At 42.4% G+C, this 22,496-nt stretch overlaps 1 protein-coding gene across 1 annotated transcript in view; it reads left to right on the forward strand.

The window, feature by feature from the left end:
* Positions 1 to 22,496, forward strand: part of SORCS3 (sortilin related VPS10 domain containing receptor 3) — a 620,103-nt gene that overhangs the window by 398,749 nt on the left and 198,858 nt on the right. The window contains exon 5 of the mRNA XM_066239920.1: positions 4,116 to 4,189. Coding sequence (XP_066096017.1) covers positions 4,116 to 4,189 — 74 coding nt within the window. The remainder of the gene's footprint in view (positions 1 to 4,115; positions 4,190 to 22,496) is intronic.

The following is a 22,496-nucleotide window of genomic DNA, read 5'->3' on the forward strand; positions in this document are numbered from 1 at the left end:
TCAAGCCAGTGACCTCTGGGTCTCAAATCTGGGTCCTCCGTGTCCCAGTCTGAGGCTCTAACCACTGCACTACCGCCTGGTCAGGCAGAGCTTTAATTTTTTAATTATTAAAGTAATATATATTAACAAGAATTTAAAAACCCTAGATAACCAAAGGAAGAAAGTACCCATTTTTCACATTCTTACCATTACAGAGGTAAATGGTATAAGTATTATGAAATATATTGGATGGCAGTGTGGTTGTCTGAATTTATGTCTTCCACTGTTTGCGGCATTTTTAACCTTTGTAAGCCCAGCACTTAATTCAGTGCTTAAAGTATCGTAGTTGCTGGATATACTTTCAGTGAGTGAATGAATGAATAAATGAATGAATGAAGAAATGGATGAACGAATGTACAAATGGAGAGGCTGTGAAGATCCAGCTCCTGGTAGAATAAGATTTGTTTCAGACTCAGCAACTTACTGTAGATTGAGAGACAAAGTAGCTATGCCAAGGCCCTTAATGAATCGGAGCCTGCTCTTTCTGTTCATCTGAATCAGCCTCTAGGCAGAGAATTTAATTTAATTTTTCTCCCATCAGTCAAACTGAAGAGCTGAAAAAGCAAAACCAGAGGCACAGGAGGCAGGAGGTGGAGCAGGCGTGGATGAGGAGATCGGCAGCTGATCTCCTGTTCTTCTTGTGGTGGAAACGGCATGAGATGAAGGGTCCGTGCCTCTCCCTAGGCCGAGCGCTAGCAGGACCTGTGGCGGGTGGCTTCCTGCCACCACCAGGATCCTCCATGATGGAAGGGCTGATCATTTTCCTGGAAATTTGAGACTCCTGCAGTCTCAGTGTGACCCTCATGGTTTATTCCTTGCCTGTTTCTAGTTAGCAACAGAAGATGACACAATCATGCTGGGGTTTACTTGGAGGAATTTGGGGCTCTGTTTGCTATGATTTGAAGTCAGGACTCACAGAGAGTCTGATATCTTTGGGTTATAGTCTCTTTGGTATTTAATTGGGAAGCATGTGTCTTAATTCTGACCATCTGTACCCTGAGACACCTGCCATGGGAAGGAGACTGATTCATTTATTAAAACTCTGCATGGAAAACTCAGTTTTTGCAGTAAAATTTATGATATATACTTCTCAGTGGAATGATGTGGTCCTCACAAACCTTGACTTTCCTCCCACACCACTCCAATATAATTTTATATACAAATAGATATATAAATATTCACAAACAGATGGATGGATCGGTGGATGAATGCATGGATGGATGGATGGATGGATGGATGGATGGATGGATGGATGGATAAGTGGAAAAAGAGACAGATTAATGGACAGTGAGTCAGACAATTTCTCTTCCTTTTGGCTGTAACAGTCATCACCAACCTCCTTCCTCTGAAAAGCTTCCCCACTAGCCAAGCTCAAGACATTGGCCATATTGACACCATTGTTCTTATTACTTCCTCCACCCAGTAACATCTCTATTTACCTTCTCTCCTGTCTATACCACCTATATCCCAAGGCCTAGCTCAGCATAATGCAGTTCTCCAGGAAGCCTCATTGTTCCACTTCTAACTGTTTATCTTGCCCATTTCTTGACTTCTAGAGCTTTAGCCTTTGCCCCGTTCCCCACACTCTTTTTTTTTGTGTTGTATCTATATTTACATTTTGATGGTCAGTGGTTACTCCTTTTGCTGCTTGAAGAATTGGATGTGGTTCTGTGCTCTGTAATATAATGGTACAGTGTTATTGTTTTAGTCACTGAATTGGTAAATAAAGAAAAAGACTAAGAACAATGAGGAATAGTGTTGACTCTTTTTCCCATGTCAGATTTGGACACATGTAGTAGTACTTATTTGTGGAATGAGAGCCCAGTTTGGATAAATATGATGAGAGTTGAGAGCTGGTGCAGAGTTGGTATAGTATAGTATAGACTTGCCATTGGCTAAGTCAGGATTGACATTCTGGTTTTCCATATAGTTGCTGCAGTCTCTTTGTAGCCCAAGTGTCAGTATCTAAAGCTATAAAATAAGAATGCAAATACATCTTATTAACTGCCTTATTGGCTAATTTCAGTATCAGAAGACAGTATATGTAACAACATCTCACACACACATTGGACAAAAAGAGACATTTTTATGTAGTTCATAGTGCCAGCGATCAATAAATATTTGCTGAATTAAATTGAAATGGGTCAAAACTTTTTTAAGCCCCTTAAAGCCTTTTTGAAATTTCCAGAAAGTCATTTAAAAATTATTTCTATCTGGGCTCTGAGATTATGGTCTCAGAATTTAGCAGACAGCAAAGTTACCTGCATGTGTTGTGCTGGACAGATCCCTATAGGCGAGTAGCTATTGGAGACGTCATTGCGGGAATATACACGAACTGATCCCATTTCTGTAAACTTAGGGGCCACCTATTTTTGCCTTTTTAAAATTTATTTACCTATACACACTGGGGGGAGAAACATACATATGGTGAAATCTTCATTATAGCCTAGATATTATGATTCCATGGAAGGAGATGTGAGCTAGGCATTATAAGACTTTAATCCTAGTTCCTCTGAACAAAATTTCACTTCTTCAGATTGAGTTTCCTTAACTGTGAAAGAGGTTTGTCTGTGTGTTCACCTGTAAGGTGCCAGGCATTGTGTAACCACTGATACATGAGGGTGAATAAGGCACGATCCCTGCTACTCTCTGACTCACAGTCTAGTAGGAGGAGAGGCATGCCGACCATAAATGGCATAGTGCGAACAGCTTGCTAGAGGCAGACAGTAAAAATAGCAGTGGCACTGAGGAGTGAGTGGTTAACTCTGCCTGGGTTAATCAAAAAAGCTTGAGAGCAGAAGTTTAAGTGAGTAATAACTGTCCTTAATTTTCGTTCAGTGTCTTTTCTTAATTCTCCAATGCGTAAAAGAGCAATGTAGTTGAACTATTATTATTATTATTATTATTATTATTATTATTACTTTTATGGTCTGATTCAGATATCACACTGTCAGGCATTCAATTGAAAATAAACCCCTCTCCCCTGACTGGTATCTATAGGAATGCTGGCCTTTCCCGTATGCATTACAAAGAGGGCAGACTCTACATCCGTAATATAAGTGAATGTGAACTCGGACTCGATTAGCCAAGCAGAGGGTTCTTTTCTGTTTTCCCGAAGTTCTGAGGCTCTCCTGGAATATTTTCCTCCTTCTCTGAATTGCTTTTCATTCTTACCTACATGTTTTAATTATTGATTTATGCAACAGATATTTGGTGAGCACTCTCTATGTATTCAGGGAATACAAACACAGCTAACTGCCGACAAATCTGAAAGACATAACCATATATCAGCCTGTGATAAGTGCACCATGGAAACAAAAGATGAGTGAGAAGGAGGAAAGATGAGTGGGCGAAAGTGGTTAGAATGGGCTTTGAAAAGGAAGCCACGCTTGTGCTGACCCTAAATAGATGGAGAATTTTTACTTAAGCACATGAGTGGCCTTATCTTTGCCATCTTGCAAAGACACGGGAGTATAAATGAGCCTGGTGTGGTTAATGGCACTGAGGAGTTCATTTCATTCAGATTATGTATAGGAGCCAAAGAAACGAAACTGAGAGCCTGGTATTTTGCATGTGACATTGGCTCAGATTCCAGCTAATGAGCATTTTTACATAAATGTCGCATTTTCCCTCTGAGCACAGCCTCCACCTCTTCCTTACCTTCATATTTACCAGAGTGCCTAACGTGTAGGAGTTGTCCAATATATACTTTTGAAAGAAATCTTGCTGAATTATTTTAGATGTAGCTGAAGACTTCATGGACTTTGAGGAAAAACGAAGATATAATTCTACTACAGATTTTACCCCCTAAAGCAGAGAGTGATGGATGGCTTCTGAAATGGATTTATACTTAGCTTACAAATGTCAGTCAATTGGATATATAGTTGGGCTAGAAGGCATGATGATAAGCATAACACTGTTCATATTTGTATGCTTTATCTGGATAAAACAGATGCCAGCTTGGGTGTGTTAAGCACTCTGGTGTGTGGGAATGTTCGTCTTCAGGGGAAGAGGCATGTGTTCATGTTGCAAGTGCCCCTTGATGCTTACGCCCTCCTCACTTCGTTGTTTTGCAGCTCTACAGCTCCATGGACTTTGGGAGACGCTGGCAACTCATGCACGAACGCATCACCCCCAACAGGTTTTACTGGTAAGCGCTGTCTGCAGCCTCACCCCCTTTTCCTGGACACCCCCATCACTTGAAGGCACACGTGTTCTGGCCCTTTGCTACTCAAAGTGTGGTTCATGCACCAGCAACATCTGCATCACCTGGAACTTGTGAGAAATGCAGAACCTCAGGCAACACTTACTGATCAGGAGCCAGCATGTAACATATTCCCTGGAGATTAATGTAGACATCAAATTGTCAAGTTTGCAAAGCACTGGGCTAGAGACCTCAATGAGAAGGTCACGGGCAGGTGCTTTTTAGCTATGTACTAATCTCCCCTCTTTTTGAAAAAAAAATTATGTACCTATTCTAAAAGGCAGTATTTTCTAAAATGTACTCTGAAAAACACTAGTCCACAAACTGCTTTTCTTTGGTCAAATAATTTTTTTTTTATTTAAAAAAATTTTTTTTACAGAGACAGAGAGAGAGTCAGAGTGATGGATAGACAGGGACAGACAGACAGGAATGGAGAGATGAGAAGCATCAATCATTAGTTTTTCATTGCTCATTGCGACACCTTAGTTGTTCATTGATTGCTTTCTCATATGTGCCTTGACCGTGGGCCTTCAGCAGACTGAATAACCCCTTGTGTGAGCCAGCGACCTTGGATCCAAGCTGGCGAGCTTTTTGCTCAAGCCAGATGAGCCCACGCTCAAACTGGCAACCTCGGGGTCTCAAACCTGGATCTTCCGCATCCCAGTCTGATGCTCTACCCACTGCGCCACCGCCTGGTCAGGACTAATTTTTTTTTTTTTTTGTATTTTTCTGAATTTGGAAACGGGGAGGCAGTCAGACAGACTCCCGCATGCACCCGACTGGGATCCACCCAGCATGCCCACCAGGGGGCGATGCTCTGCCCATCTGCCATCTGGGGTGGCGCTCTGTTGCAACCAGAGCCATTCTAGCGCCTGAGGCAGAGGCCATGGAGCCATCCTCAGTGCCAGGGCCAACTTTGCTCCAATGGAGCCTTGGCTGTGGGAAGGGAAGAGAGAGAGAGAGAGGAAGGAGAGGGGGAGGAGTGGAGAAGCAGATGGGCACTTCTCCTGTGTGCCCTGGCTGGGAATCGAACCCAGGACTCCTGCACGCCAGGCCGACGCTCTTTGGTCAAATAATTTTAACCACTGATTATCCAATTCTGCCCCCCTGAAGATTCGAGATTCACGTTAGGGTATTGAACTCTGGGAAGCCTTAGACTACTGAACTTTAAGTTACTGATTTCAATACTTATTTCACTCCCAAACATTTTCCTCATGTCACACCTGGTAAATTTTTCAGAAAAACTTCTGTGGAGCATATTTTGAAAATAGCTTTTATAGGAGTGAATACATGGTCCAAATGGAGAATTAGCTCTCCTGCCTAGTCAGAAAGTGCTTTTATTAATCGGTGTTCCTTTATACATCCATACTATTTATTGCACCTTGGTTGTCACAAGGTAAATCTGGTTTGGTATCATTTACCTTTTACTCTTCCTTGCTCTAATATGAAATACTTCTTCCTTGTATCTTGCTTTTATTTCAGTTGAGATGAAAGTCAAAGGAATAGAGATTAGTAAGCATGCACTATGCTTAATATAAAACAAAATCACCCTGGCCGGTTGGCTCAGTGGTAGAGTGTCGGCCTGGCATGCGGGGGACCCGGGTTCGATTCCCAGCCAGGGCACATAGGAGAAGCGCCCATTTACTTCTCCACCCCCCCTCCTTCCTTTCTGTCTCTCTCTTCCCCTCCTGCAGCCGAGGCTCCATTGGAGCAAAGATAGCCTGGGCACTGGGGATGGCTCCTTGGCCTCTGCCCCAGGCGCTAGAGTGGCTCTGGTCGCGGCAGAGCGACGCCCCGGAGGGGCAGAGCATCGACCCCTGGTGGGCAGAGCATCGCCCCTGGTGGGCGTGCTGGGTGGATCCCGGTCGGGTGCATGCGGGAGTCTGTCTGACTGTCTCTCCCCGTTTCCAGCTTCAGAAAAATACAAAAAAAAAAAAAACCCAAAAAAACAAAATCAATATTAACAATGTTTGAAAGTAGTATCTATCCCATGCCTTTTTTTAAATATCTTAGTTTTATCTCTCTTTAAAAGTCACAATATGGCCATTTATGCTTTACACAAGATAGGGGTGGGTGTGGTGTGAGTGTGGCAGGGAGGTAGTGGTGATGAGTACCTTGTACATATACACATCTGCATCAGTGTCTTTGGGAGGAATGGCTTCACTGGGAACCATCTGTACCCACAAAACTATGTCCAGCATTAAAAATGGTGACTTCTGAAGCACACTGTTCAAACCAGCTGTGTTTTATGCACACAGTTCAGAGTACTGGGAGAAAAAAAGGAGGTGGAGTATTGCTCTTAATCCAACACCTGGACTATCCCCAGTTAATTTGCCCTTTCCAGACCAACTCTTAATTGGTTTGTAACTATCATTACAATTATGATTTAGTCTGCACTTGAAACTTTTAAGATTTTCAATAGACAGAGCCGGATGTAGGAGATGCTTATTTCTCTGATGTTCCAGCTGCAGACAGGCAGCCTTTTGCTCAGTGAAATGGGCCAGTTTCTCAGTGTCACAGTGCTGTCGCCTAGAAGTCCCTCGAACACACGCTCGAGGTGATGAGGCTAACTGCAAACTAGGAAGCCCTGATGATGGAGAGGAAAACTCCAATGGAGTGGCTAAGTCTTGTCATCATTTCTGAAGGAAATTAAAATAAATGGATAAGGGGCCACATTTTCTTCCAAGAGCAAGAAGAGACTATTCCTGCTGCTGCTGCTCCCACCCCCTGCCTTTGTGCAGTAGGAAGAATAAATCTCTAGGTCCTGGTCATTGTGCTTCATCTCACCTCCAGTCTCTGCTTCCTTCAAATATGCCCCCTGGGGAAATTGGAAAGTTAGTGTCAATGCTGGCTAACCCTGTGGTAGCTGAAATGTCCATTTTTGTAATGATCCCTTCTTTGTGTCTGACATATAATTGCCACAATTACTCTTTTAGGTGTCATAGGACTCGCAGAGAAAGGGTGACTTTTACATAGATGTGTTTCCCACTGACAGAATGCAAGGCTGCTGAAAACTCTAAACCCTTATGTTGAAGAGACATGGCCATTATGGGTCAAGAGGGGAAATATCCATGTGGCACCCCCTGGAGGAAAGAGAAAATGTGCATTCCGCTGGATGTAGAGTACAGCTCTGGCTGAGACAGGATCTCTTTAAGTTGTGGTCTCCTCATCTGTGTAATGGGAACAAGGCTCTTCTTGCAGATTTCACAAATTGAACAGATATGGTCAATTGGACAGTTAGCAATTGTGTTTCTCTATTTCCAATGTATAATTTGTAAGCTATATGTTTTTAAGTAGGGTGTTTGTTAGCAGTTCTACAGGCTGCAACACATGAGAGATTTATCATTCTTCTGGGATGCAAATTTGAATCACATACAGGTGAAACTGTATGCCCATGGATATCTGATAACAATCGAATGGGCCTAATTTACTTCCAGGAGTCCAGACCTCAACCACACTTTATATTCCTCTACAGTTTGAGTCATAATTCTTATAAAGTAGTAAAATTAAAAAAAAAACCAAAACAATTGACAACAAAAAGCTTTAAAACTACTTCTTTGGGAGAGATGGTATAGAGTGAAGTAGACTGAAGGGGAAACAGAAGTAGTCATGCCAAAAACAAGACTTTGAATTGAAAGATGGGCCCTGGCTGGTTGGCTCAGTGGTAGAGCATTGGCCTGAGGTGTGGAGGCCCTGGGTTCTGTCTTCAGTCAGGGCACACAGAAGAAGTGACCATATGCTTTTCCACTCTGCTTCCCTTTCCTCCCCTCCCACAGCCATGGCTTGATTGGCCTGAGCGAGTTGGCCTTAGGCTCTGAGGAAGGCTACATGGTCTCTACCTCAGGTACTGAAAAATGGCTCCAGTTGAAAAGGAGCAAAGGCCCCAGATGGGCAGAACATTGCACCCTAGTGAGCATGCTGGGTAGATCCCAGTCAGTGTACATGCAGAGGAAAAAGAGAGAGAGAGAGAGAGAGAGAGAGAGAGAGAGGAAAAAAAAACTCCAGAAATGAAAGATGGTATTAAAAAAGGCTTCTGTTGTGTGGTATGTAGACAAATAGAGTGAACTTTGGGTCATTGTTTTACCCATTCATGCGCTTATTGCTAGATCCCTATATGTGTCCTGAACAAGGGATTGAACCTACAGCCTTGGCGTATTGGTACAATGCTCCATGTTCCAACCAACTGAACTGTCTGGCCAGGGCTGGAACTTCTTTCTCTATATGGGTGACCCTTTCACTCATCTGATACCTTATTAACAGGCAGATCATCAGGCTTGTCTTCCATCCCCCATAGGTCTCCCCACTGCTTCAGCAAATACATTTTGTAGGGCTAGCACAGCAGTGAAATAACTGTTCTAACATGATACCTTTCTAGTCTGCTTGGGCTGCACTATCATGGGAAAAAGCACTGGCTATTGTTTTGTGTGTTTTTTTCTAAATATTCTACTGAGCTGCAACTGAATGGATTTTCTACTCTTCCTCTGGGAGAGAATTAACAGGCCTGCCATTCAGCAGTGGGAAGTTTGTTTTCTCTGCACAGCCAATGTGAACATGTATGGTTTGCAGCTTTGCCTCTGTGGCCCCTCACTCTCCCCAGGTGTCCACCTTCTTCTGACATCTCTTCCAATGAGTTCACTGTGGTATTTGGATCGCAACATGGGCTGATCTTAAGAATAAGAAACACTTGAAGAAGTCAACAGATGTAGTAGGATTTCAAGATCAGCCTACTCCAGTGGGGCCAGGGACAGGAACAGGGTCTCTGAGGACTGCTCTTGGGCTGTAATGGGCCTGGTTGCAGGGTGAGGATGGGCCGGTGCACAGGGACTGTCGCTACTGTACTTGCTTAAGGTCAGCTTACTGAGCGTCAATTTCTAGGATGGTTGTGCTGGCAACTCAGCTTCTCTTCTGCTTTTTCAGAAAGCAAACCTATGAGGAAGGTTTGGAAGAATGGAAAAGCAGTGTGTCCCTCCTGGTATGTGTAGATAGGAGGTCCTAGGGAAAAGTCTTTTAAAGAAAAAAGAGATGATATGGAAGTAGAGAACAGACTCCAAGTGCTCTTATCGCAACCTTTCCTTTCCAGTTGTTCATTGTCCTTATTGAAGCCAGGCTCTCTGTGCATGCACATGCTCTTTTATGTGTAGCCTGAACATATTACATATGAACTTGGATAGTCTTCCTTTTCTGCTCTTAATGTTCTATTGTAACCATTTTTGTTATAATAAAATGTTTATTACTATCATTTTTAGTTGCCTATGCAATACTTCATTATGTAAAGATACATACTTACCACTATTGTGTTTTATTTTTATTGGACATAGACAATTTTTATAGTTTTATTATCACACGTATCAGTTTCATTGATATTTTTTGCATATTTCTTTAATACCGCGGTTTGTTTCTTTGCACCAGTGTCCTAGGTAGCCCAAATCAAAGCTCGACTGTGCTTTCCCAATCTCTGTGGAGTGTCGCATTTAGATGGTATGACCCAAATTCAACACTGAAAGCTTTTCAGAGCAATGTGGCTTTTAACTGAACATGTTCTTGAAGGGGGTTCCCAAGAAGCATTGCCTCACACAACATACAGCAAGTCTTCCTAAAACTCCATTGTCCATCTCTGTCTCTCCAAAGCCCTGATCATCACAGTAGTTATTTCTCACCTTTTACTTTTCTTTCCATGGGCTCTTGGTCACAGAGGCATTTATTCCAGAGCTCTTCTATATCCACACCCTCCTCCTGAAGTATCATAGCTTTTCTTATTTTTCTTTTTAAGGTAAAAAATTTTATTTTAAATTTTATTTTATTTATTTATTTTAGAGAGGAGAAAGAAAGGGAGAGAGAGAGGGGGAGAGAGAGAGGAGAGAGAGAGAGAGAGAAGGTGGGGAGGAGCTGGAAGCATCAACTCCCATATGTGCCATGACCAGGCAAGCCCAGGGTTTCGAACCGGCGACCTCAGCATTTCCAGGTCGACTCTTTATCTACTGCGCCACCACAGGTCAGGCTCATAGCTTTTCTTGTACAGAATAATCTACCCTCTCTCTTTACCTATCTGTCTAATACTTACGCCTCCATCCTCAGCAAATCACTGTAATATCCCTTAGGTGTATATCTCTTAGAACATTGAGGAGGGGCAATTGGTAACTGTTAAGATTTGATACTTCTGGTATCATCACCACTAGAAGGAGAATAATTATATTAAAGTATACACATTTTAAGTACTTTCATGCCTATCATTAAAAATGTTAACCAATTTATGCTATTATATATTCCCCCATATAACATATAACAGGATCAGTCTTATCTATAGTGAATACTTACTTCCTCCTTGTGGTGGGTCACTTCCAACATGGCCCCTAATGATCTCTATCTTCTGGAGGCCATGCCATGGTGTAGTCCCTTCCTTTAAAATTGGGCTGAATTTAGTGACTTGCTTCTAGTGAATAGCATGGGGTTTCAGGTGATGAGATGTCACTTCAGATGATGGGTTTCATTTGTGCTGTCTTGCTTGGGTGAGTCAAAGTAAACTATCATGTTTTGAGCTGCCCTGTGGAGAGGTCCACGTAGCAAGGAACTGAGAGAGGTCTTCAGCCAATAGTAAATGAGAAACTAAGGATCTCAGTCCAAAGCTTAGTTCCACTGATGAACAACTGAATCCTGCTGACAGTCATGTGAATGAGCTTGGATGTAGAGCCTTCTCCAATCAGGCCTTCAGATGAGACTGCAGCCCTGACAGACACATTGATTGAAGTCTTGTGAGAGACTTGGAGGTAGAGGCACCCAACTGAGTCATGCCTAGATTCCAAACCCATAAAAACAGTGAGATAATAAATTTGTTTTTGTTTTTAGCTGCTTAGTTTGATGGTAATTTGTTGCACAGAAATAGATAACCAATATACTTCTTCCTGAGCATTATTTTTTGCTTATTTATTTTTGAACGTAAGGTAACTGCTTCTGCCTTAGACCACTTCTTCCATTTTTCCTATACTGATACCAGCCCAGAGATGCTGAGCTTTCCTGTTTGTGTCTACCTGTACAGTAGGAAAATACCACGATAACCTGATTTTCTTGGCATCCTGATGCTCAGATTCTCTGGGGTTTTATGGTTGAGTAATAGACCTCAGCACCTTTTCCTCAGTCTGACTAATGCTCATTTAATATCATGAGGTTATCTGACCTTATTCTATTCTATTCTGTTCTGTTCTTTTGTATTTCTATCCTACACTTTAATGGCAGAATCGCATTTTCAGAGAATATTGCTGATTCTGAATATGTGTGTGTGTCTGTGTAGATATTGTGTGTAAACACACATGAGGCCAGAATGCACATACCCATTTAAAGAGGTGCTAATTTCCCTTAAGTTGTAAAAACCTCAGATGTATGGGTCCTAGAGTTACCCATCTCAGCCTGGTAGCAGCTATGGATGTAGAGGACACAGGGAAGAGATGCAGGAGCTAAAAATCGGGAACAATTACCTTGAAATAAAGTTGCTAGAGTGAACTATCTTTTTTTCTTTTTCTTTTCTTTTTTTTTTTTTTCCTGAAGCTGGAAACGGGGAGAGACAGTCAGACAGACTCCCGCATGCGCCCAACCGGGATCCACCTGGCACGCCCACCAGGGGGCGATGCTCTGCCCACCAGGGGGCGATGCTCTGCCCCTCTGGGGCGTCGCTCTGCTGTGACCAGAGCCACTCTAGCGCCTGGGGCAGAGGCCAAGGAGCCATCCCCAGCGCCCGTGCCATCTTTGCTCCAATGGAGCCTTGGCTGCGGGAGGGGAAGAGAGAGACAGAGAGGAAGGAGGGGGGGGGTGGAGAAGCAAATGGGCGCCTCTCCTATGTGCCCTGGCCAGAAATTGAACCCGGGTCCCCCGCACGCCAGGCCGACGCTCTACCGCTGAGCCAACCGGCCAGGGCTTGGAGTGAACTATCTTGCACCTCTAACTCAATTGAAACTCTATAGATTTCACCTGCTCTTGAATACATTCTATGTTTTGCTGCAGAAACGAGCTACATCTATTCAGCTAGGAATTCATTTAGACCTTAAACTAAGGGTCCTGGAGAAACACATGCCAAGTCATCCTTAGGCTGTTAATGCATTATCCACGACAGAGATAGAGTTAAGGAATAGGCAGAATGGCTTGAGATTGCTTCCTGGAAAATCAAGGCCTTTTCAAACAGAGTTAATGTTATGGGCTGAGATTTTGAAGCCGCCTCTAAATGTGCATCTACAATTTTGCAAACGCAGTCATTTGCAATCTCAAGTAATAGAATTTAGGCATCCACCTGATATAAGGGATCAGATTTAGAGGCCCTTTGCAAACCAGGGAATGCCACAAATAATATTTAATTCAGCTTTCCCTTACATTTTTAAAACAACGGAGCAATTTAAAAATACATTACATTCAAAATAATACATGCAAGGTCAAGAGGGGGAGATGTGAAAGCTCAGCTTGCAACCAGAAAATGGTTCCTACTTGGTTGGTAGGGGCTGCACATGCTGTACGTCCGGTTGCCTCTCGGCGTTGGAAGAGTTATCTCTTAATGTGAAGAGTAAAATGCAGGGCCCAGAATTTACACATGGTCATCTGCCAGCACACTGAGGAAGTCAGAGTGCTCACCTTCTCCTTGAAGGAAATCAAGGTGTACTGGACTCATGTGATAATTATGTTTGGCTCGTGTCTGTTATAAGAGAGGAGGGAAACAAGGAGACATAGGAGCTATATCCCTAAGGACTTCTTTTTTTTTTTTTTGTATTTTTCTGAAGCTGGAAACGGGGAGAGACAGTCAGACAGACTCCCACATGCGCCCAACCGGGATCCACCCGGCACGCCCACCAGGGGCGATGCTCTGCCCACCAGGGGGCGATGCTCTGCCCCTCTGGGGGGTCGCTCTGCCGCGACCAGAGCCACTCTAGCGCCTGAGGTAGAGGCCAAGGAGCCATTCCCAGCGCCCGGGCCATCTTTGCTCCAATGGAGCCTTGGCTGCGGGAGGGGAAGAGACAGAGAGGAAGGAGGGGGAGGGGGGAGGAGAAGCAAATGGGCGCTTCTCCTATGTGCCCTGGCCGGGAATCGAACCCGGGTCCCCCACACGCCAGGCCGACACTCTACTGCTGAGCCAACCGGCCAGGGCCCTAATGACTTCTTTATTATGAAAAGAGGAGGTCATATTTGACCCCTGCCTTGGGAAATCTGAAAACATTGGTGTATGTTAAACAAATTCAAAAATCCACTCACCTAATCCATGGAACACAAATTCCAGGATGGAAATGGAAACACCATTCTACTCTCTTTGCCTTGCTTTTTGTCCATTGACTCCAAAATTAGAGACACATGCCTTTCAAATGCTTTTTCCACCTGAATTATTATGTGGAGAACATGAGAGATATTCATTCAGCTCAGAAACAGTGAAATCTCATTGTTAATAAACTTTCAGAGAATGGCAGGTTTAACTGTTCTCATCGTGGGTGCGATTTCAGCTGGCTAATATCCCTGGAGGGCAGGGTCTGGAGAGCTCCCATGTGGAGTAGCATGGCTTGCCTATTGTCATCTTTGTGAAACTCAGATTGTTCCTTAAAGGAAGAAGTGGGAAGAGTCAATGCACTGGTAGTAATGAGCTATACTAGCCTGACCTATGGTGGCGCAGTGGATAAAGCGTCGACCTGGAAATGCTGAGGTCGCCAGTTCGAAACCCTGGGCTTGCCTGGTCAAGGCACATATGGGAGTTGATGCTTCCAGCTCCTCCCCCCCCCCCTCTCTGTCTCTTTCTCTCCCTCTCTCTCTCCTCTCTAAAATGAATTTAAAAAAATTGACTCCGTTTACTTATTTAACGAGAAAACCAGCCATAAATAGAAAGTAAGTGTAATGAGCTATACTATAGGGGCTATGAGAATTAGAGGGTCAGGGAGAGGCCAAGGGGGAAAAGAAAAAGAAGGAGTTGAGCTGAGTAGCTCAAGGAAAACCACCCAGGTGAGGGCTAGGAGGCTGTCTAAAATGCAGGTTGGACATAGGGTTGCAGGACAAATGACTCACCCTTTCTCTTCTTGAAGAAATCTAAGAGTATTCTACTCCAGCTTGGATTGGGGGTACGTATTAATTTGTTCAGGCTGCCATAACAAAAATAGTGGAAATTTATTTTCTCGCTGTTTTGGAAGCTGGAAGTCTGAGATTAGGGGCTAGAATGGTTGGTTTCTGGAAAAAAAACCCTTTCTGGCTTGTGGATGGCCACCTTCTTGCTGTGACCTTAAGTGGTGGAAAAGAAGAGAGAGCAGGAAAACTATGGTGTCCCTTCTTATAAAGACGTGAATCCATCCTAAGGGTCTCACCCTCGACCTCATCTAAACCTCATTGCCTTCCATTGGTCCTATCTCTAGATACCATCATATTAGGGGTATGGGTTTTAATATGAGAATTGGGGTTAGGGCACAATCAGTCTATAGCAGGGTAGAAATCAGGAAAGAGCTTGAGAGGAAATGTAAACTTTCACAGAACTTCCCTCCAAGAAGAGTTCTGTAGCACCAGTGTCTAAGGCTGGTGGGAAAAGATGGAGAGACAATGCCAAAATGACAAAACTAATGTTCAAACTGATAGAAGAAGGGCCCTGGCCGGTTGGCTCAGTGGTAGAGCGTCGGCCTGGCATGCGGGGGACCTGGGTTCGATTCCCGGCCAGGGCACATAGAAGCGCCCATTTGCTTCTCCACCCCCCCCTCCTTCCTCTCTGTCTCTCTCTTCCTCTCCTGCAGCCAAAGCTCCATTGGAGCAAAGATGGCCAGGGCGCTGGGGATGGCTCCTTGGCCTCTGCCCCAGGTGCTAGAGTGGCTCTGGTCGCAGCAGAGCGACACCCCGGAGGGGCAGAGCATCGCCCCCTGGTGGGCAGAGCATCGCCCCCTGGTGGGCGTGCCGGGTGGATCCCGGTGGGGCGCATGTGGGAGTCTGTCTGACTGTCTCTCCCCGTTTCCAGCTTCAGAAAAATACAAAAAAAAAAACCAACAAAAAACTGATAGAACAGAGAGTTTAATTACTTTTTTCCTGATTGTAGTCACAATACAAACTTGTTTTAGACATTTAAGAAAATGCAGAAAAATACAAAGAAAATAATTATCTATAATTTCACTGCCCAGAAAACACCACTTAAAAAAATCAAGTACTTCTTTCTATACTTTCCCCCATTATAATCTAGTATAATTATAATTGTAAACAAATTTAAGTTTTTATCAACACTCCAGATCATGCTGTTAATAAAATTTTTGTTTTTAAAAGATAAACTTGAACATTTTTATACCATTCTTTATACTTCCTAAACATAATTTACAACTTGCATTACTGATGTTGTATTCTAAATGGTAGATATATAATAATTGAATCCCTCTTTTTTCATTTAACATTGAACTTGCTTCTAAACTTTTACTATTAGAGAAGGCATTGGAATGTTGTTTGGAAAAGGTTGAAGTAATTATTAGTTCAAGGTTTGATTATTATCATTTTTAAGGATAGACTACCACAACATTCTATAAATACATATATATATACATATATGGTCATTCCAAATTGTTCTCCAGAAAGTTTCTACCAGTTTCCACTTCAGCTAGTAAAATACCATTTCACTGTACCTCATAAAAATTTAATTTAAAAAGTAATGTAATTTCATATGCAAAAATGGATCTCCCTTGTTTTAATTTGTATTTCTTATCAGATTGGTGAGTTTAGACATGTTTTTATATATTTATTAGCCAATGTATTTCTTTTAGGTTTTTGCTTCTTTTTTTATTATGAGTTCTTTATATGGTCTCTAATTTTGTTTCAATATTATCCCCAGTTTGTTTGGGTTTTAATTGCCTTATAATTTTTAACATACTTTTTAGTTTAAAAAAAATTGATAAAATCTTTTTACTTTTCTCTTCTCATTAAAATGTCTTCTATTACTTTGTGTTCAGATAGTGCCCTCAACCTATGATCATGTAAATATTATCTGAAGTTTCCTGATTTCTAATGCTGCTTTATTAAATATATAATATAGTATATATATTACATTTATATTAAATAATATATCAGACATAAAAATACTGAGCTTTCTCTTACATTACACTTCAGAAAACTCACACTATTATTTCATCCTGTGACTATATTATCATTTAATTAGTTTGATGATTTTATCCACACTGATGAATATTTTTAGAGTTTATGGGATTTCTATTTACTATTCCTAGTGAAATGTAATTCAATGAACATGTCCCCACTTAATTCTATGCCCATATTTCTGACTGTTTCATCTGACAGTTTCCTGTTGGGCAAACTGGTCATAAGTTAGGTACTCTTGAGGTTAGTGGTATTTGTCAGCTTTTATTCCACTGGATTGGTTGGTCCTCTTTGCCCTGAGCTGGACCTCACTGTGTTTAATTATAGTTTATAACACGACATAGTGCCCAACTGGGCAAATCTCCTCTTCTGAAAACCATAATGAAATAAAACAAAAATAAACAACCATCTTCTTTTTTCAAAATATCCTTGGCTTGGCCCTGGCCGGTTGGCTCAGTGGTAGAGCGTCGGCCTGGCGTGCAGAAGTCCCGGGTTCGATTCCCGGCCAGGGCACACAGGAGAGGCGCCCATCTGCTTCTCCATCCCTCCCCCTCTCCTTCCTCTCTGTCTCTCTCTTCCCCTCCCGCAGCCGAGGCTCCATTGGAGCAAAGATGGCCGGGGCGCTGGGGATGGCTCCTTGGCCTCTGCCCCAGGCACTGGAGTGGCTCTGGTCGCAGCAGAGCGACGCCCCGGAGGGGCAGAGCACCGCCCCCTGGTGGGCGTGCCGGGTGGATCCCGGTTGGGTGCATGCGGGAGTCTGTCTGACTGTCTCTCCCTGTTTCCAGCTTCAGAAAAATACAAAATAAATAAATAAATATATATATATTAAATAAATATATATAAAATATAAATATATATAAAATATATATAAAAAATATATATAAAAAATAAATATATATATATATTTATCCTTGGCTTGTCATACATCCAAATAAATTTGGGGTCATTTTGCCATGTTCAAAAACTCCCGGGTTCCCCCACCCCAGAAAATAACTATTGATTAGAATTACAGCAAAGCTATAAATACACTTGGAGAGAACACAATCTTTTTCAATATCCAGTTTTCAATATCCAGATTTTGATCATATGGTTTGTTATTCTTTTCATTCCATTTCTGTGTATTCCTCAGTGATGCTGTATAGTTTTCTTCATATCAGCCCTACACAGATTCAGCTAATATTATTTCTAGGAATTTTTACCTTTGGTGCTATTTTAAGCAAAGATATTTCACACACAGCATCTCTCTTCAGACTGGTATGACTGACCTGGGTAACCATGAGGTATCTCTCTGTAACTTGCCTACATACATACATAGTTGGTACCTAAGATCATTTGCATTGTAAATAAAATGTTTTCCTAATAAACTATAAGTGTTCAGAGAGTGTGATGTGACTAGTGGGTGTTTTGGGGATCTAAGTAGGAGGAGAGCTCTTCCCTAAGCAGCTGTGTGACCTTGGGCGATTGTTTTAATCTCTGTGCCTGATGCCCACCAGTCAGGAAGGACACCAACTGCTATTCCCTGCCATTAACTCCCGGCCAACTGTCAGTCTTCTCAGCCTGGCACATAGTAAGTACTTTATAAATATAAAATTAATAACAAAACAACTTGTAATATGAAAGGATAATTGGACAAGATAATCATTCTTAATTTGGTGACAAATAACACTTAGCATCTCTTTGAAACAGAACAAGGTTTAGTATGTCAACTATTTTATATATATATTTTTTCCCTCACAATCAAATCCCAGGACCTAATAGTCAGTGTTGGTATTTCTGATCTGTTTTTCCAGCTACCAGCATATGTCTTAGGGCTATATTTTTTAAAACTATTTTTAGGTAAAGTATTTCTGGCTTGTTGTTAATAAAATTCCTAAGACCTTAAACTAAATATTGTGTTGTATCAGGTCACGTATGCTTTAACAGATGTGATGCAAACATTGAGACAGATCCATGCAGATTACCATGGAACTGTGGCCAGAACTGGAAAACTTCAAAAGAATATTAGAGGAAGTGTTATGATTGCTCATAGGATCAGGGCTCTGGCTAGCCTGGTATTCCCATCAGAGCCTTCCCGGAGGAGAATTGGAGAGTTTTGAAGAGTGGATTCAACTGCTCGTAAGAAAGGGAGACAGGTTTTCCTTGGAAGGGAGAATAATTGGAACAAAGCCTAGGTCATAATATGTTTAAAGAGCAGTTAATATATCTGCTAGAATAGGGCCCTCAACTTCAGCATTTTTGACATTTTCTTGATTGGATAATTATCCTGTGCGTTGTACGAGATTTTGCTGGATCCCTGGTCACTGCTGTGTAAATGCCTACAGCATCCTTTAGTTGTGAAAATGTTTCCAGATATTGCCACATGTTCTGTGAGGGACAAAATAGCTTTCCACTCCCCTGCCATTGAGAACCACTGTGCTAGAAATATAGGATTTGTATTGAGAGACAGTGGGAAATCAAACGAGGGACATAGACTAGATTCAGAATGTAAAGGGGGATCTCAAATACTAGGGAAGTGATTTAGACTTGTCTCTCTGGGTAATGGAGGGCATTCATCTTTACACAAGGAAATGACATGATATTCATGTTTCATGAAGATTTATTGACATTCGGCACTTTCCCTGAGATGCTCAAGTGCGCTTCGGCACAACTTTCTGTCAATAGATAAGCCACCGATTTTTCTCATGACAGATGCAAATCTTTTTTTTTTTTTGTATTTTCTGAAGTTGGAAACGGGAAGGCAGTCAGACTCCCGGATGCGCCCAACTGGGATCCACCTGGCATGCCCACTGGGGGGCGATGCTCTGCCCATCTGGGGTGTTGCTCTGTTGCAACCAGAGCCATTCTAGCGCCTGAGGCAGAGGCCATGGAGCCATCCTCAGCGCCTGGGCCAACTTTGCTCCAATGGAGCCCTGGTTGCGGGAGAGGAAGAGAGAGACAGAGAGGAAGGAGAGGGGGAAGGGTGGAGAAGCAGATGGGTGCTTCTCCTGTGTGCCCTGGCTAGGAATCGAACCCGGGACTCCTGCACGCCAGGCCAACACTCTACCACTGAGCCAAATGGCCAGGGCTCAGATGCAAATCTTAAAGCATTCTCATCTGGAGATCCATTCTCCAATGAAAAATCATGTAATTTTAGAGTTTCAAAAGTACATACCTCATAGATGGTTTCAAAAATAACACATATTTGTTTATACTTTAATTGATACAACATTAAATAATTTTATTAAACTATGAATTAAATATTTTTAACAGAATACCTTTTATTCTTTCTTGATCCTTTATGATTTTTGTACACATGACAGTCATTTCTTACAAAATTATAGTTATATTATATCCCCATTTTATGTCTTTTTGGTTTCATTTACATCTAGTCTAAATAATAAGTGTGCATAAAGATCAATTTGAGGGTGGCAGAGTAGTCCACTCTCATTTATACTAAAGAATTATGAAAATGTTAGCGTACAAAGGATGCTGAAAGATGATCTGGTCTAGCGATTGCTCCAGAAGTGGTTCTGGAAGCTCTGAGGTGGTTCTGATAAATGGCCCCAGGGACCACCTGATACATAGAGAAGCCTGGGGGGTACTTATTGATCAGATCCTTGGTCCCCTGTTTTTGCTTCAACCCAAACTACTAAGCTTCTTCATTCATTTTCTATATTAGGCTTTTGCAGAATATCACTTTTGAAGATAGAAGACCATTGAAGAAAAAAAAGTGTTTATGAAATCATTTATCTAGACTGTTCTTTTTTTTTTTTTTCCAGTTTACACAAATTGCATACTGGTATTAGAGTCTTCAGGTTATCTTTCCTCAGTGGTTACACCACCCTGACATGTCCAACTCCATAGTGTAGATCAGACGTCCCCAAACTACAGCCTATGGGCCATTTATCCGCCCCCCCACCGCATTTCTGGAAGGGGCACCTCTTTCATTGGTGGTCAGTGAGAGGAACACTGTATGTGGCAGCCCTCCAATGGTCTGAGGGACAGTGAGCTGGCCCCCTGTGTAAAAAGTTTGGGGACCCCTGGTGTAGATAGTGCTTGAATGGTTAAAATCTTTGCCAAACTCCCTGGGCCTATTGTGTTAGTGAGGATACTACCTGGTGATTCTCTGTTCATGGGCTTACCTTATTTTGCTAAGGAGATAAATGTTCACATTCACATGGACATGATTTTGGCAATTAAATGCTAACCCACGAAGCCAGGTATGAAAGAGGATGTAAGACTATAGTGATTGGGGTGCAAGAAATGGACCGTTTTATTCACTTAGTGGCAACTGGTACTGAGCATCAGTTAGTCACACTCTAGCTTTTTCTTTTTTTCCACCGAAGAGTGCCTACAGCAGGATTTATTTTTTTAGGAAATTAGGGTTTTTCAGCTGTCAGCATATTGCCTTTCAAAGATAGCAGTGTTCTTCCTACATACATCCTTTGTGTCTATTTGAATCTAGCAACTGGCATTTGTTACCACTGATCAAGGGACAAAATTCTGATTCAAGAATCCATGGAGTTTCTCCTTCAGTCCTCCCAAATCAGAACTCATTCTTCCCTCGTAGTCATCTCACTCGAATCTGCTCTTTGGAAAGGCAGCCTGGATGATGGATTAGTGGCATGTCCCGCCCCTTCTCACCTCCACTGGCCAGTCGTGTCACCGTCATTCTTCAACCTTTTCCCTAACCATGTGGAGGAGGAGCTGTCAAGTAATTTGGGCAGAACTGGTCTCCATGGAGGCAGAAAGAGAGAGAGCCTGAGCCCCTGGGGGATTTCTGCTCTGCCCATTCAGCACTTTGGATGAATTTGTGCAGACTGGAGCTTTGAAAAGGTCAAACCCTGGAACCAGGCAGATCTATACAAGGCACCAGAGTATGCAATAATTGTCGAGGGGCCAGGCCAAAAGCACTGGGGGTTTAAAATGGGGGGAGTTGTGCTCTTGTTCAAACGCAGCCAGAATGAGAGGTCCAAGATCGTGCTTCAGCATTATTGTCCCCCTGTTTAGCAAATGTCATTAAAAGAAGTGACAGTGAGCTGCTTGGGTTTCATGACTTTTATTACTTTTGTAGAATTGGAGATTTGGAACATGAATTGCATAACTGGGGAATCATGGCTTCTCTTGTCCTTTCTTTTCTTTCATTCTTTCCTATATTTTTAATGGGAGATTTGTTAGGATTTTTCCAGAGCTGAGAGGAATTCAATAAATTAGGTAGAGAAAATCTGTGACCCATCTGAAACTAAGATAAAATTATATTGAATGTCAAATGTAATTTTAAAAAATCATAGTGCTGAATATAAAAAGGAAAAAAATGTAAAAATAAAACAAAAACACATAGATTACACATTTTTACCCAATCCACTGGTAAAATATAGTGATTTCTTTTTCTTAGGGAAAAAGAAAACACATTTGTGACCTTGTATGGTGGAAACACAGACCGTGGAAGAGTCAGGGCTCTGGCTGCTAATTCTGCTTCTGCCATTAGAACAGGGGTCAGGCCTGAGAATGCCGCTGGCTCTCCGTGGATTTATCTGCTGAATTCAACGGGCTTGCTAAGAGGTCTTAGAAGTTTGGTTCAGTGCTTTCACCCCAAGATTCTGTAGTCTTCTTGCAGCCTGGATGTTGTTCCCCATCATGGGCTTTGTGGCAGGTGGGGAAGCCCTCCCTGCTCACCCCTCTGTAGGGGAAAATTTTGTTTCTCAGATGATGGTCAAGGGAGAACCTGCAGTGAATTGTTAAAAATGCTGATTCTTTTTTTTTTTTTTTTTAAGTTTTTTGTTGTGGTTGTTTTTTTTACCGAGACAGAAAGAGAGTCAGAGAGAGGGCCAGATAGGGACAGACCGGAATGGAGAGAGATGAGAAGCATCAATTATTAGTTTTTCGTTGGGACATTTTAGTTGTTCATTGATTGCTTTCTCATATGTGCGGGCCTTCAGCAGACTGAGTAACCCCTTGCTCGAGCCAGCGACCTTGGGCTCAAGCTGGTGAGCTCTGCTCAAACCAGATGAGCCCGCGCTCAATCTGGCAACCTCGGGGTCTCGAACCTGGGTCCTCAGCATCCCAGTCCGAAGCTCTATCCACTGTGCCACTGCCTGGTCAGGCTGATTCTTGATCTTAATCTCTAGATCTGGGCACCAGGAATTTCTGTTTTAACACTCCCTCCCAGCAAGTCCTTTGCCCATTAAGTTTTAGAAAGCAGAGGAGGTGG

Source organism: Saccopteryx bilineata, chromosome 7 (genome assembly GCF_036850765.1).
Source record: "Saccopteryx bilineata isolate mSacBil1 chromosome 7, mSacBil1_pri_phased_curated, whole genome shotgun sequence".
In the NCBI taxonomy this organism is placed as follows: Eukaryota; Metazoa; Chordata; class Mammalia; order Chiroptera; family Emballonuridae; genus Saccopteryx; species Saccopteryx bilineata.